This window comes from Oryzias latipes, chromosome 12 (assembly GCF_002234675.1).
Source record: "Oryzias latipes chromosome 12, ASM223467v1".
Classification (NCBI taxonomy): Eukaryota; Metazoa; Chordata; class Actinopteri; order Beloniformes; family Adrianichthyidae; genus Oryzias; species Oryzias latipes.
In genome coordinates, this window is record NC_019870.2 from 19,231,409 (window position 1) to 19,247,068 (window position 15,660).

At 37.9% G+C, this 15,660-nt stretch overlaps 1 protein-coding gene across 1 annotated transcript in view; it reads left to right on the top strand.

The window, feature by feature from the left end:
* Nucleotides 1-394: 394 nt before the first annotated feature.
* epha5 (EPH receptor A5) overlaps nt 395-15,660 on the top strand; it is a 79,267-nt gene continuing 64,001 nt past the window's right edge. The window contains exons 1-2 of the mRNA XM_011481948.3: nt 395-1,414; nt 6,946-7,010. Coding sequence (XP_011480250.1) covers nt 1,327-1,414; nt 6,946-7,010 — 153 coding nt within the window. The 5' untranslated portion in view covers nt 395-1,326. The remainder of the gene's footprint in view (nt 1,415-6,945; nt 7,011-15,660) is intronic.

Genomic DNA, 15,660 nt, shown 5'->3' on the forward strand with positions numbered 1-15,660 from the left:
AGCCCCTCACAACCCCAACGGAATATTTCTGGAGCAACAAAAATGGTGAGAAATAGTGGAGCCATCCAGCCGTACAGTCTGAGCTAGACTTTCCAGACGAGGAAAGTGAAGATGTACATGGATCTAGTGATCTACAAGGGGATGCATCAAAATGGAGCATGGAAGGGAGCTTTTGGCCTGCTGTATGTCTCTTTTACAAGATCTTTTTCGCTGAATGTCTCTTTTACAAGATTTTTTCCCTTGGCATTTTTTTTCTACTTCTGCTGATGCATAGTTTTAAAGAAATGATCAGATATTCAATTTCAATCTTAATTTTCGTTCTATGCGTCCCCCATCATCAAAAAAAATTCAAGTACATGTTAAAAACACAATTTTCATTTGAGTGGATCTTTAATCTCTGGGGTCACAGAGTTGCTGGAGCCTAAAAACTTTTAGTGAAAGAGGAGTTTACTTTACTTTACTTCATTTTACTTATGGATTGCCTTTGCAGGGCCACATAACCATACACTCATTCACACCTAGGAACAATTTAGAGTAAACAACTGACCTATAATGTATCTTTTTGGACTGTTTACAAGCCAGAGTCCCAGAGAAAAGTCACATACATCGGGGATTCATACAAACTCCACTCTGAGGAGTGCCAGTCGGGTATTGAACCAGGGCCTTTTTGCTGTGAGGCAAGAGAGCTAACCACACCATGCAGCCCAACAAAAATGAACACAACTCAGAAAGCGATTGATTTTTTGGGAGTGCAGTTTCGTGGAAACATCTGAGTTTAAACAACATGATGGGTTATTATTGGAAATCAAACTAAATTTTTGCTGCAACGGCTTCAAAGAAGCTTCAGTGTCTGCCTGATCCTGCTTTGGCTGCTCTTTTGGTGTCCAGATTCTATGTCCAACAGAAAGACACCCACGTCTGCATAATCTGACACCCTAAAAAAACTGTAACTTGAAAACTAATCACAGAGGCTGAACAGTTCCACTGTTACAATTGATTTCTTTTTAGGGATTCCACAGCAGCAGCAGCTACGGTGTTCACCTGTGGACCCACGATTGGAGATCCACGGAGCCTCTCTCCGCCCCCCGCCCCCCTGGCGCGCGCTGCCCGCCTCCTCCACACAGGAGCAGCGCACTGTCTCCTCCGCTCCTCATTCTCTGCTCGTGTCCGCAGCAGACCATGAGCGCCCGTCTCTGTGCGCAGAGGAGCTGCGACGCAGGTGGTTTTCCCGGGTCTCCCCGCTTCTTCATGCCGTCCTGCACTGTAGTCGTTTAGTGACAATCCGCTGCCGGATCCGTTTTTTTTTTTGTCCCTCCTGGATGCACCATGCAGGCTCGTTGGCGGGGTTGTGGCATTCGGCTGCTGGTTTGGAGCCTGGCTTTCCTCGGATCGTGGTGCATCCCTCCAAATGAAGGTAAACCTGCGAGCCTTCAGAGTAGACAGCCAACTTGGGGCTTTAGTGGAGTCTGATCGGTCAAAGACCTGCTGTCACTCCAGCAAAGCGCCGGTCCCAGGTGTAATCTCAGACTATGGCACGATGGGAGCGCGCGTGCACGAGCGTTTTGAGCAGGTAAATTAATGACAGCTGTGTTCTCTGTTCGGACATAGAAAAAGAGGACCTTTGAGCGCAAGCAGCCCTCTGTCTGTCAGATAACCAGATGAGGACATGGCCGACAGACGCGCAAAGACGGGGAAAAGAAAGAAATGAATAAAATAAGATCTCTGGATGAGTCTTAAAGGTTTTGAGGTTAAGTGAAAAAAATCCTCTCATCAATGCACCACAATGACCTTTAAAACAATGTGCAGATTATGTTAAATATCTATAGATGATTCTTGGTTAATGTCATTTACAAAAATCCTATTGAACACGAATTTACATTCCTTTATTTGTTAAAAAATAAAATGAACATTCAGATACTTATAGATCACTTATACTTGATAAAATAATACCAAAGACATTTACATTTATGGTTTTGATCAAATGTAATTGTCGGATTTTAAATAAATAAAACGAACAAGCCCTGCCAAATTTAAATTTTAAATAAGAACAGATAGTAGGGTTCCTTTGTATGATTTAATTTATATCATAATTTGTGGTTGACGATATGATTCCTAGTGATTTATAGTTGATATTCGTTCGTTTTGAATAATCTGACTGGATCCGATTCACTGACGTAAAAACAATCCAGGACATCTTTAGCCACACATTCAACCAGGGTAACCCAGAGATAAATACCGAACAGTGCAGGTGAAGCTTTCCACATTCCTTGGATTTCTTGCAAGATAATCAAGTGTGAATTAAATGTGTACAAACAAACAAGTAAACATGTATTCATATCAAATCCCTTCACATTTTAGTTTCATAAAGATCAGCCCACTTTTGTTTTTTTCACATCAAAATAATCCAAGCAGAACATTATTAAAACATTATACCACACTGTATATGGATGGTCACCTGTCTTTGCTAAATTCAAAGTTTGTCCACACATTTAAGTGCAACAATGCACTGATCATTGTTTGCTGCTATCACGTCTGTTGTCTGCTTGATGGCAATTGGTTGTTTTTACATTATAGTAAAAAAAAAAAGAAAACCTGTACCATACCTCAATCCAAATGGGATTTCATAGATTTCTTTTTTAATCTGTTTTATATGGTATAGTTTGATTCAATTAACATCAAACTTTAGACAGATGAATCTGGTTGAATAGTCGGAATATAAATTGATTAATCGATTATGTTTTACACTCCTAATAAACAAAACTAGTGTCAAATGATAACTTGAAAAAAGTGCATAAAATGTTGTTCCCAGCCTTTCTCTGCAGTCTAAACATTGTAATAGTTTCACATGAATTGTTTTGTTTGGAGCAACTAGACAGCAATATCCGGGAAAGAGGGAACATGCATCAATTTGCTTATTCTTCACATGACAGATTTATTTGGTCAGAGATAAGATCCACAAAGGTAACTCTTGATGTGTGGCCGTGGTGCACTAAGTGTTCCCAAGGGGAGGTCTGCAGGGCATCCTTCCTCCATACATAAAGCCCTGCCACATTGTGCAGGTTATGGCTTTTTTTCGTCTGGGTCCTGTGGATTAAATTACTTCACTGGGGGTTTGGGCATTCACTCCATTCTTAATAGGATAGGACACACCTCTTTCACAGCTCTATAAAAAGAGCCCAAATGCTCTTACTTACAAAAACAATTCAACTCCTCATGGGATTATTTTTATTTGTCCGAGAATACCAGTGCTTGATTTCCTATGCTGTTAAGCCCCAGCTAACCAGCAGGCTATGATTATATGATGATGAAATTAAATTCACATTTGAATCTTTATTTTTCTTGTTGTAAGTGTGAATCTTTCACATCAGACTGAAATCCCCTCTAACTTAGAGTTAGAAGCTGTTCAGCTACTTAAAATTCATTGTTTAAGGGGGAAATTTTGATTAATATGGTGCATATTTGCATTGTAATGTATAATTACATAATCTATGTGCATAATTGGAAATGAGAGCAAAGTCCATAATCGAACAAGCAAATTTTTTTCACTTCACTCGTTCTGTGTAACATTGATTCTTTGAGTGAAATAATTCAAAATGTCTGCAATGTTTAATTTTCTTTGTAAATCCAGATTCTTTTCTTAGTGACAGCCTGCAAAGAAACATGATATTTATTTGAATCTCAAAGAGTCATCCCACTGTCGTACAGTGGAATTTTTCTTTTTTAAATGTGCTTTGATTGATAAGTACAAGGAAACCAACATTTTGCCATGTTGATTTCTTTCTTTTCTCTCTTGAAACTAATTTTTCTCTCATTTAAATTGATCGATTTCAGAACTGGAGTGAATGCGGAGCCAGCTGCCTCACATCTGGTGTCTACCGATATTATTTTTGAAAAACGATACTGTTTATACAGGGAAAAATATAGCCTGGGTTACATCTCACACTGAAAGATTTTGAAAACCCATTAATTAACTTCTTGTTAGCCATAATCAAACGTTCTAGTTAACTGTAATATACTAGAAATGGGTTTGGGAGGAATTCTGGTGTGAGACTTCTATTTGTGTGTGTGCATGCATGTGTGTGTTTGTAGAAATGGCAGGCCATTAACCCCAGAGCAATCAAAGCAGGCATGTAAATGCCACGCTCAAATATCAGGAGGTACATTAAGGTAAAAAAAAAAGGAAATGTGTTGAAGGAATTGCATGTTGTGTGGCTCTAATAGAAAGACTCCTTTAAACATCACTCAGGTGAGTTGGAGGTAATGGCTGACAGTGTCAGCAGTGTGCAGTTAAAAATGAAAATGCAAAAAAACAGTTTCACGATAAGATTCCCAGAGCTGCAGATCCCCTTACTCTTCACCAGATTTAAACTTGTTGAAGTAACATCATTTAAGACCTTAACGTCCTTACATTCATGGCCAAGCTTTAACTTTTTTAGGTGATTTGATCCTCAGAGAGCGAAATATAGTGAAGGAGGCATTCTTTGTGATCTAGTTTAATATAACATATCTCGTCTTTATGGCCTAATTAGTTGTCTAATCGCCTCCTAAGGACATATTTTATTATTCTCTGCAGAGCAGTGGAGACAGGAAGATGAGGGGTGTGTGTGTGGGGAGGGGGTTCACAAGGACTATTTCTGCTGTTCAGCCAGCTTTTTCTTCCTATCCTGTTCTGTTTTAAAGCAGCTGTGTGCTTATTACCTGCTGCTGGTTATTGGACGATTGTCTTTGAAATTTTATAGTGTTTCTTATCTTAGTACTTGTACCTTTAGAGTAAATCATGCCACTGCTAGTGTGTATCATTAGACAGTTGTGTTTTTTGATAGGTAATTTAACCCTTTAACAAGGGAGATGTCACCGGCCACACCTAAAAAACACACATTTGACATACGGTCAACGGTCCTCGACTGCTTAATCAATCAACATGAATCGACTAATTCTGACGCGGCCAACAGTGGCTTTTCATATCGACTTTGCACCAATATGCAACGCATTCCTAACGTTGTGTAGGATAACAGTGCAAGACTGCTATTCTCCTTTTCATGACTCACTGGAACTATGTTGATTGCGTAAACAGTTGAAAAATAATAGAAAGAATGTAAGCACTGAAGCTTAAGCTTTGGTGTTAAAGGTTTAACATATAAATAGATTTTTAATGGGCTGTTTGTGTTGGTTGTTCACTTAAGTGAGGCTAACCTTTAAAAAACAAGAATTTACCCAGAATTCTTGCAAAACTATCCCAGAAAAAGGGATTTCTAGTGTCTACACTAAACCTCAACACAGGCATGTCCAAAGTCTGGCTTGTGTCTAAATTTCCACCACCTTGCAGGCTCCTTTCATAAAATGAATAATATGTGGCCGCCAGCACTTTTTACCAGCTGTGAGTATAATTTCTTGACTGCGGTTGGCCACATTACATTTTAAGCTATTGTAAACTTGTGGCAACACTGTCTGTGATCCTTCTGTGACCCTTTCATGCTCATTTCTAAAATGTTACCTCTAAGTAAGAAAGGAAAGTCGTCAGTGAGGGCCACCACTTCCAGGACGAGGGGAAAGTGGCACGTTTTTTCAGTGAAGTCTCAAACAACTGTGTCTGCCCTAATAGGTCAAGAGACCGTGGCTGATTTCAAGGACTTCAATGGCAAGAGGCAGACGAGACATGCCAACTATGACAAGCTAACTGAGAATAAATACAATTATTAAGATGTATTGTTTTTTACGAGAAGAAACGAAAAAATGGCATTGCAATAAAATATGTGTTAAATAGTTTATTTTAATTTAGTGATATTAAAATAGTTAAAAGAATGCAGGCCCAATGGTTGGCCATCACACATGTCTACTTCACCAAATCTGGCCCTCTTTACAAAAAGTTTGGACACTAAGCAGAAAAAAAGTGGGATCCCCTTTACTTTTTTTGGATTTATGGGATTGAGTGTATTGCTGTTATAGCGTTGCCAAATCTAATCACTTATCAGTGAAATGTTACCTCGGACTTTACCCTTTTATTGTTTGCACACACCTTTCATACTTTGAGTACATTAATATGACAGACAAAGCAAACTGAACATGGACTTGATAAAGTTCCAGGTGGTGTTTATAACCCTGCAGGGTGAGACAAACTAAAAGGAAAATTCTCTGCCATTATAAAAGGCGTCCATTATGTGGTAATAAGACTAATGAGGCTGGCCTTAAAAACTGCAGTGGAAGTTTGTTCGGACTCAGTCATCTGGAAACACTGCTTTTGCACATGTCAAATTCACTCAAGTCCTCACACCTGTCCCTTTCCTACATCCAAACACTCCTCAATGAAAACATGGGAAAAGTTTGTCTGCCTCTGACTTGCATTGAGCTGAAAACCAATTGAAGATAATGACAATGGACGATCTTGAAATCATGCTCACTCTGGTTTGACCTTCCAGGCAAGCAAAGGTCACAATTACCAGTAATATTTGTTTTTCTGTTGAAAACAGCTTTGTTGACTTATAAGATATAAAAAGGTCAGTTTGCACTGATATGGAAGGTAAACGACTGCACTGTTATCAGCATCAAGTGTTCAAAAGCGGTTTTGAGGAGTGAAATGGTAAAGTAATTTCACCTGATCGCATTCAAGTGAGCAGCAGAGCAGAGAGTTTTTTTTTTTAATGGACAAGTCTGAGTTACTTGTCTGGCTGTGGACCCTGATGCTCAAAGTTGGAGCTTCATAAAAAGAGCACAAATCAAAATTTTAGTTAATGGCTGTATTTGGGTTTTTGCTTTTGATTTACTTCCGTTTTGCGTCACAAAATATAAAAAAAAAATCTGAAAGGGATGATTGAAAGTCTCTTGGTTCAGCTTCATATTATAACAACAAATGGAAATATGTATTGCACAATAGTATCATTTATTTTTACTTGCTTTAATGTTGTATTTTACATACACAGCATTGTTTGTGTTTTTAATCTTTTGCAGTTAATCTGCTGGATTCCCGCTCTGTGATGGGAGACCTTGGATGGGTGGCTTACCCTAAGAATGGGGTGAGTGTGTCTTGCAAAAGTACATTATAAATTCCTTCAATTTCATCTATAATTTCCCAAAAGAAACCTATAAAAGTGTCACTTAGTATACTTTTTGCTTGTATGTTGCATTTTGATAGAAAGATTTATATTTGAATGAATACATTGTAGAAAACTTGGTTAGGGAGTCATCTTTATTTTGTTTGTGAGCATGTGGGGCTGAGCCTAAGCTGTGGAAGAAGCAAACGGCTTGGCTAACAAGTGTGTTGCAAACTTAAAAGAAGAAACTTTGAAATAAACACAAATAAAATGCTTCGAAAACTTGATTGATTCTAGCTTGAAAATTGAATAGAAATTAAGAAATGAACGTATTGATTATTAGATGATTACAGCTTCTTTCATTGCAGTTCCAGGAAGTTAGGGTTTGGGTGAAGCAGGGTTTTTCTGACATCAGGACCTACACTTTATTTTGTTAATCAGTCCTGCAGAGTACTGTTGAAATGACAGAGAGCTACGGTCATTACAACCAGATGTACTGACATGGGACTGAGGATAACACTTGTGTGAAGGACCTTGCAGATGCCATTAACCAGTGGTCCCCAACCTTTTTTCAGACCACCGACCAATTCCAGCATTCCTTAACATCCTCTATCAGCAATTGGTTTTATTTTTACACTAGATTCTGTGAAGGAACCAATACAATGAGGTATCTATTTTCTCTTAACCCATACCTGTCAAAGTTTTTGTGTGTGTGTGTGTGTGGGGGGGGGGGGGGGGGGGGGATTCAGTTTCTAGCTTCAGCCTCATCCGACTTTTAAAATGTAACGGAGAAATACTGTAGTGGACTCAGTTGTGGTGGGTGGCTGTTAGGGTTCCACTAAGTGTTCTGTGTTTCAGAGCTCAGTGAACGCACCACGCAGAGAGCTGTTGTGGGGGGTTCAGTAACCAGAAAAAATAAAGAAACTTAAAACAGATTATATCTTTGGAACTCTGCGTGGGAAAATTTTGCTCTGTTACTATACATTTTAAGTTTTTATTGTGTTTGATGTTTTTCGCCTTTAGGTTTTTATTGTGTTTTTTAAGTTTTCATTCACTTATTCGTTAAAATTATTTTTTAACAGTTTTATTATGTTTAGCTTGAAAGTATAGCGCTTTGTCTCAATTTCAAATAGTGTTGTAGCGCTTCATAAATATAGATGATAATGATTATGGTGTGTGGGAACAACTGTCACAATAAATCCATATTAGGAGTAAAGACTCCTGGTTTATGTTCAGTAAATGCAGATTTCTTTTATTTTGAAGTTGAAGGTTGTTTTTCTGTTTCCTCACTATTTTTTGCGAAAAGAAACTCTAAAATATGTTTGTGTTTTGTTTAACTTTGCTAGCTTGGGGGTTTCAATTTAGCACAACCACTTTGGATGTATTTTCGATACGTGACCGAACGACATGCATCAAGAATCAGTTGGGTGTGGTGGAGAGAATCCAGTAGTTTTCCAAAATAAAACTTCCCTCAGACGCAGATTATAAATGAACCGAAAAAATGTTTTTCTTTTCTCTACAGCTGGGTACCAACTGTCCCATAAACCAACCTCTAGCATTGACAACAAAAGCTTAAAGACAAGGACTTCATTATATTAAAAGGCCTATTGAACAATTAGACTAATTTCTGGATACATTGCAGATGGAATAGAGAAACTGAATCAATTCAGTCTGAACCTCGCTTCTGTCATCATCGGTTGTAATGATGCTTTTAACTCATTTTCTCAGGACAAAACATAGTTCAAAAGTTTAATTCATCTCAGTTGCTAATCAGCATCTGTCAAACTATAAAGATTAAAAAAAACACACAAAAAATGATCTCTTTCCTATGATTATATCTAAACATTGTCTTGACTGTGGCTCAAATCAATTGCTTGTCAGATAGTTGCAACTCATCTTCTCTTATTAACCAGAAGTCATGTATGTCCTCTAATATAATGAAGACCAGGTACTACATTTGTTTTATCAAGTTTAAAGGTGATTTCTTACATTGACTTCATGAATGAAATATTGAAAGTCACCGTAGAGCAGGCCAATCTTTAGTAGGATTCCAAAACGGAAGGCTCATTAGAAAAAGAGTTATTGGAGTTTGATGGAGTTAGAAAATGCAATTTTAGTATTAAAAAATGAATTTTTTAATTTCAAATCAATTGTTCTACGACTAGGGTGTTTAGAATTACTTATAAAAGAATTGCTTGACTGTTTTTTCAACTTTCGTCAGCAAAACTCCTTCATTCTTTATGGAGTTTTCTTTAAAAAAAAAACATTTGTGCATCTATTTGATGCGCACAAAAAGGCTGTATATAGTTTCAATCCATCTCTACAAATATGCAGATATGCCCAGTGGACCAATGGTGCTGACAACAGGGTTTTTTTTTAGCTTTGGGTATTCAAATCATGGCTCACTGTAGCTTTTCAGTATTTCGATGAAGGATAGTGCTGACAAAAGCAGACATATGTGCAGTCATATTAATGAAGGCTCAATTATAATGTGTGTTTTCAACAATCCATAGAGGAAGTAAGACATAATTAGACATTTTAAATCTCTGGTAATGATATTTCCATTAGCTGTTTGTGTTCACTTTATTAATGTTTTTATAGATTCAACTTGAAGTTTAACATGCAGCATAAACAGGCCTGTTAGACTAAATATTTAATATCCATTTTGGCATGTTAAATAATATTCATCGTTGTAGTTAGTCATTTAATTAATCTTCAGTGTTTGCACAATAGCACTCCATCTGCAGCTAACCCCCCCACACACACACTCCTTCACACTTCCAGTCATGGCTGAATAAGTCGTGGAGAAAGCACAGATAGTCTTCATTCGCCAGATGGTTCCTTTCATTCCTGGTGTGACTGTTCTTCCTCGCTGGCTCTCCTTCTCTCCCGTTTTCATTCAGCTTGTTTTTTTCTCCCCTTTCCTACTTTTTATATCCCTAAACATTTGCTTCCCTCCTCATCCCCATTTCATCTTATTCTTTTCATCATCTTGGCTTTTTTATCTCTCCATTACTTGTCGCTTCCTTCTGCTCTGTTTTTTTCAAATGTTGGATGTGCTTTGAAAAGTCCCTGAAGTATACGCTGAAACAAAAAGTGGTCAAAGAGGCGCCTTGTGAAGTATAAAATGCAGTAAATGACTAAACCTCTGGAAGATGCTTCAGTGAACTGAGAGGCAGCCATCGACTCTATGATTATCAGACAAATGTTTTAAATTAGATCCCTGATTGATAGATTCAACAATATTTCAGTCTTTTTCTTAAACTTAGGCCCGATTCATAAACAGTTGCCTGCTGAGATAAGTTTTCATTTTTTTTAACCCTTTAACCCTGGATATTTAGCTGCAGAATTGACATTTTTTCGACTACTGTAAGGCCCGGCTTGTACTTCATAGCAGTTTATCTTTGCTCGGGTTGCATTGGCCGCAATGCCATCAAACGGGAATTGCCCAATCACTGCGAAATGTGACACAAGTTGAAGACATCATCTGTGATAGGAATTTAATGACTGTAGAACAATCAGATGCATATGGCGCCATTTAAACTGAACTTATTTTGAACATTTAAAAGATGCAATAGCTTAGCCAACTCAATAATTTCCGTTTCCACATCCCAGGATTTTGAAGACAAGCATTACTGCATTCTAGATGCAAGAAGGCTCAGAAATGATTTTGTTCTGAGTTTAAAAAAGAAAAAACGACATTTTTACTGCATGTTTACATAAACGTAACCATTTTGATACACATCTCGTGCATTTATTGTGTTCTTGAACACGTGTCACATACCCGGTGTGTCCTTAGCTCCAGGCAGATAAATCTTCCACTTTCGGCTTCTCCCATCAGGGGTCGCCACAGCGAACGAGTCGCATGGTAGATTTGGCAATGTTTTACGCCGGATGCCCTTCCTGACGCAACCTTCTCAAACCGGGCTTGGAACCGGCAGAGGTAGAGAAGGGAACAGGGAGCAGCCCGGAGTCGAACCCTGGTTTCACGAACGGAAGGCGCCGCAAACCAGCACGAGCTAAACTGGCTCCCCTCCAGGCAGATAAATGATACAAAGAATAAGGTCCCGAGCTATGTTTCAAGTGCTTTGCTTTTTGCAAACAAGCCAACAGAGAAGGGGATGTACTTCCATTGTTGGTCCTAACCATTTGGCTGCCTTCTGGAGACCTTCCTCCTTTACTGTTGGTGCTCATTTTTAAGCAGCACCTTCCTAAAAATGCAGCTGCGGCAACTGATTCCACATTGTTTTGTGCTTGGAAGTGCAATGCATCACCTAATTCTATTTTTTTTTGTGCAAATGCCCCATTGGTAACACATTAGGGGCTCAATGTGTTACCAAAACATTATTCAAAATGACCTTGAGTTCTGCTTCTATTCTTTTTAATGTAAAAAAAAAAAAAAAATTAGCGCTGAAAGTCGCCATCTGGTAGGTATTCAGTTTGTTCAAAACCATTAATACACAAGATGTAGTTTGTTTTAAATGACACAAACCTACGTACAAGTTTTATTGCATGCAATTTAAAAATAAATTATTAAAAAAAATTCAATTGTTCACATTTTAGTCAACTTTTTTTTTTCATCAATTGTATCAATAGTGTTAAAATTCTATTTTTTAAATATAAGTTCAAAATCTTGAAATAAATTCAAGTTTTAAATCAATTAAGAAAATTTCAAACTAAAAATGACTAAATTAACTTGTTTCAAGAACTGTTATTAGGAAGCACAATAAAATAAATCAAAACTCACCAACTGCTTTTGTTTTTGTAATAAAGGTATTTTATAAACAGAAAAAGAGATTCAAACCAAAACGTTAAAACTTTTAGCCATTTTTAAGTCCATGTATGACCGATCTAATTAAATGTTGTGATGCACTGCAGCATTGATAGGAAAGTAAGTTGTTTTCTGGAAAGAAAAGTGTAAAATAAAAACTTCACAGAATTGGCCATTCGATCCAATTCTTTTGCACTATTCTGTACCAGACTGCCTCTTTAATACAATTGTGACATTACTGTGAATCTTTTGGAATTGACTTGCTTCGTAATCGGGATACAGAGTGCTTCCCCTGCTACAGCGGCAGCTTTCTATCAGCTTAACAACAGCAAGGAATGATTGCGCTTTTTTATTATTGCGTTAGCAATTTAGTGCTTGGTGATGGTCTGGAACAAATCTCAAATTCATAAATATGGTATTGTAAGAGATAAAGTATGTTTTTGAACACTTGTAATAACAGATACTTTTGCTGTGGTTTATGACCAAAATCTCTTTAATACTTAGAATGATAGAGACTGGAATTGTTTATTATTATTAAATGTTATCAGGCAGCTCTGTTTTGTCACTCTGCTTCATACTCTGTTCTACACCACTATAGTTGATGGTTAGCTGCCTTTTCTCTGATTCTGTGTGCCTACAATTGACCCAATGATGCCCCTTGCCTTTCAAAAATTGGGCACAGTTAGAAAAACATGCTCAAAGTGAGGGGATCGTGAACTCTGCTCGTCAAGATGGTTAACTGTGACAGAAAAGGGAAGGAAAAAAAAACTGTTGATAAGTAATTTTAAATCCTGGATGGTCAGGGAGGATTTTGAGATTTGGTAGTTTTCATTTTCATGTCAGATTATTTCACCTCAAATGACCAGAGACGCTGTGGAAGACGTGGAGATGTTCAAAATGGCAGATTGTAAAAAAATATTATTTAATTTATATTTATATATACATGGGTATTTATTTATATTTATATATACATGGGTAATTCAGAAAACAAATGTTACGGTTGCATCAGAGATTTGTCAAAAACAGAGAAGAATGTTACGTATAAAGGAGAAACTGATTGTTATGCCAGGAATTAAAAGGCAGTAGATTAAGACAAGAGAATGGAGATGGAAACAGGAAGGTAGCAGTGTTGTCGGATAGAGTAGGGAGAGGGGGGGTGCTATTCTGTTACAGTGTCACAGTGGTCAGTGGTAATGCGTGGTAATAATAAGCTAGAGACGGCTTTATAGAATTAGAGCTGGGAGAGTACTCAGCGCAGCCACAGGGGGTCTGCTGATGGATGCGTCATGCAGACACACACTCACACATCTAATAGTTAGAAAAAGGGAACACACACACTAATAAGAAGCTGCAGGGATGCCTATAGGGATTTTTCTGTGTTGGGAGTAGAGTGAGGAAAAGGGATGGAAGGAGGGAATAAGATGTGGATGAGAGGGCCTTAAGGTTGGATATTTACCACCACGGGGACCTAACTGTTGGCGTTTGCTTGTTCACATTAAAGCCCACCTACAATGACTTTAAAGGGATCAAATTCCTCAGCTTTAATTTCTAATCTTAAATTGGTCGGCCTTTACAGCATTTTAAAATATTCACATTCAAACATGCTGCTAAAAATGTTAGAGATGAATTTCCCCCTTAACTCGAAATGTTGCTATCTGGTTATCTTAGAACCCAATATTATGGTCCCAGGACCATCCAGCGTCCTTCACAAATTGAAATGTGTTAAAAAGGATTATATAAGGACTCAGGCCAGACCCATTGTAGGCTCAAGCCTTTGGTGTGATGCATGAAGCAGACAAAGCAAACAGCGTAGACCTGTTGAGTTCATCAGATAACTTACAACCAAACACTTCTCCATTAAAAACCAATCTGCAAAACTGCAATATAGGTATACCATACCCTTTAACACAGGAGCTTTAGCTCCAGTGTTGACAGTCTTTTCTCTACCGTAACTCTTCAGCGTTTGTGTGTACGAATGGATTAATGGGTTTGTGACTGTGAAGCGCTTTGGGCTTTCGAGGAAGGTAGAAAGCGCTATACAACTATATGCCATTTACCATTTACTATTTACACGACTAACATAATTCCAGTACACTCTGAAGTGGAGAAAGCAGCTTTTTGTTGATGTGCAAAACTGCACAGCAGTGCTTATGCAATAAACGTAAATCAATATGCAAAGCTGCTTTGCTCTGGGTCAGAATCAACTGATTTGGTTTGATCGCGTAAACGGTCAGAATTTTGCAGTAAGTTAAAGAGCGCGTGTCATTTAGATGTCACCGGCAACAGCTCTGGTGTTAAAGTATTGTTTTTATTATTATTATTAAAATGAAATTTTTGGACCCAAAAACTAAGAAGTTGTTTATCTATGTAATTTTTTTATTCTGAAAAGGAAAAGGTTGGGGGTTTGAGAGAAGTCAGGTACCAGTTAAACTTGTGTTTTTGCTCAGCTTAAAGAAGGCAATGTTACAACAGGTTTCTATTTATATTCCTATTCTTATTTATACATAATTTAGATCCCCTTAATCAGAAAAGCATGTTAGCCACGAGAAAAATCCAAAACTGTGATTTGTCAAGATGGCGGTCATACACTCAATTATTCCAAAAATATTTGGTCTATTTGCTGCAGTCTCAATAACATGGGTGTTGAAGAACAAAAAGCTGTCATGGCTAACATAATTTTCCTGAATGTAATGAATGTATCCTAAGGTACATTCATTACAAATTTGGTGCTTGTACCACAAAATGCATGATTTTTAAAAGCTGGCTCCATTAAATTCAGCAGATTTTGTAGACTTCCAGTGGCAACAGCACAGATTACTCTTTTCTGTTCTGTTGCTAAACCTTTCTGATTCTTGGCCAGAAGGAGAGGAGGTCATCTGTTCAATTCCCTGATGGATTAATAGTAACAACTGGTAGGCCAGCAGACATGTATGTATGTGAGTGTTTGCGTTAAGCTGTGTAAATCTAAGAACAGGCTGGTGGATCTGTGTGATCTAACCAGTAAGAGGCTTAATGTCTGCACTGGGACTGACTGGGGCAAAGTCAAGGAGAAGCGGGGGCTCACTTACACCCAAGCATTCACGGATTGTGCTTTTGGGAGCCTGTGAGGACAAGCATAAATGCAAAAACTGGTGTTGACTGGTAGTCAAACTCAAAAATGTCAAAACCTTGAGTAAAGAGTAAGCTGTGCCCTTCATGGTTTATGACCTTCCTCTTGAGAAGTAAAAAGGGTCAGCTTTCCTTTTTAGAGGAATATATGTGCTTCAAAAAATATTCACCTAACAACGTACAAATTTCTAATGACAAGAAAGACCCACATGATTCACCGTAAAGTCAGTAATTGGAGCCATGAAGCCTTTCGACTCGAGCAGAAAAGAATGAACAACAAGACGTTAAAAAGAAGACAAAGACAAAAGGTTATGTACAACTGCTGCGGCAAGGATTGATTAATTTGAGCTATTAGGCTGTAACACCAGATCATAGTCTGGTCCCTCTGGCCAAATTACAGTGACATGATGAAGCGCCTGTATTAGCCATGGGAGCGCGCTAGTGATGCAGATAATAGTCGTGTCCCAGGAGACCTGCAGAAGGAATTAATGCTACTGTCTGAGACTCACAAGCACACACAGTAACGTGTGCATGTTTATGTGCATAAGCAGAATTTGACTCATATGAACCATGTTCGTAGTTTAAATATACATTTTAATTCAAATGTTGATATTTTTTCCACTTTTTAGATTAAAGAGTTAAATAAATCCAAACCCTTAAAGTTGCGCCTTTAAGAAACACTGACCTTTTAACAGCCAGTTTTGGTTAATCAGAAATAAACGGATTATGTTATTATCTAGAAATTTAGATGCA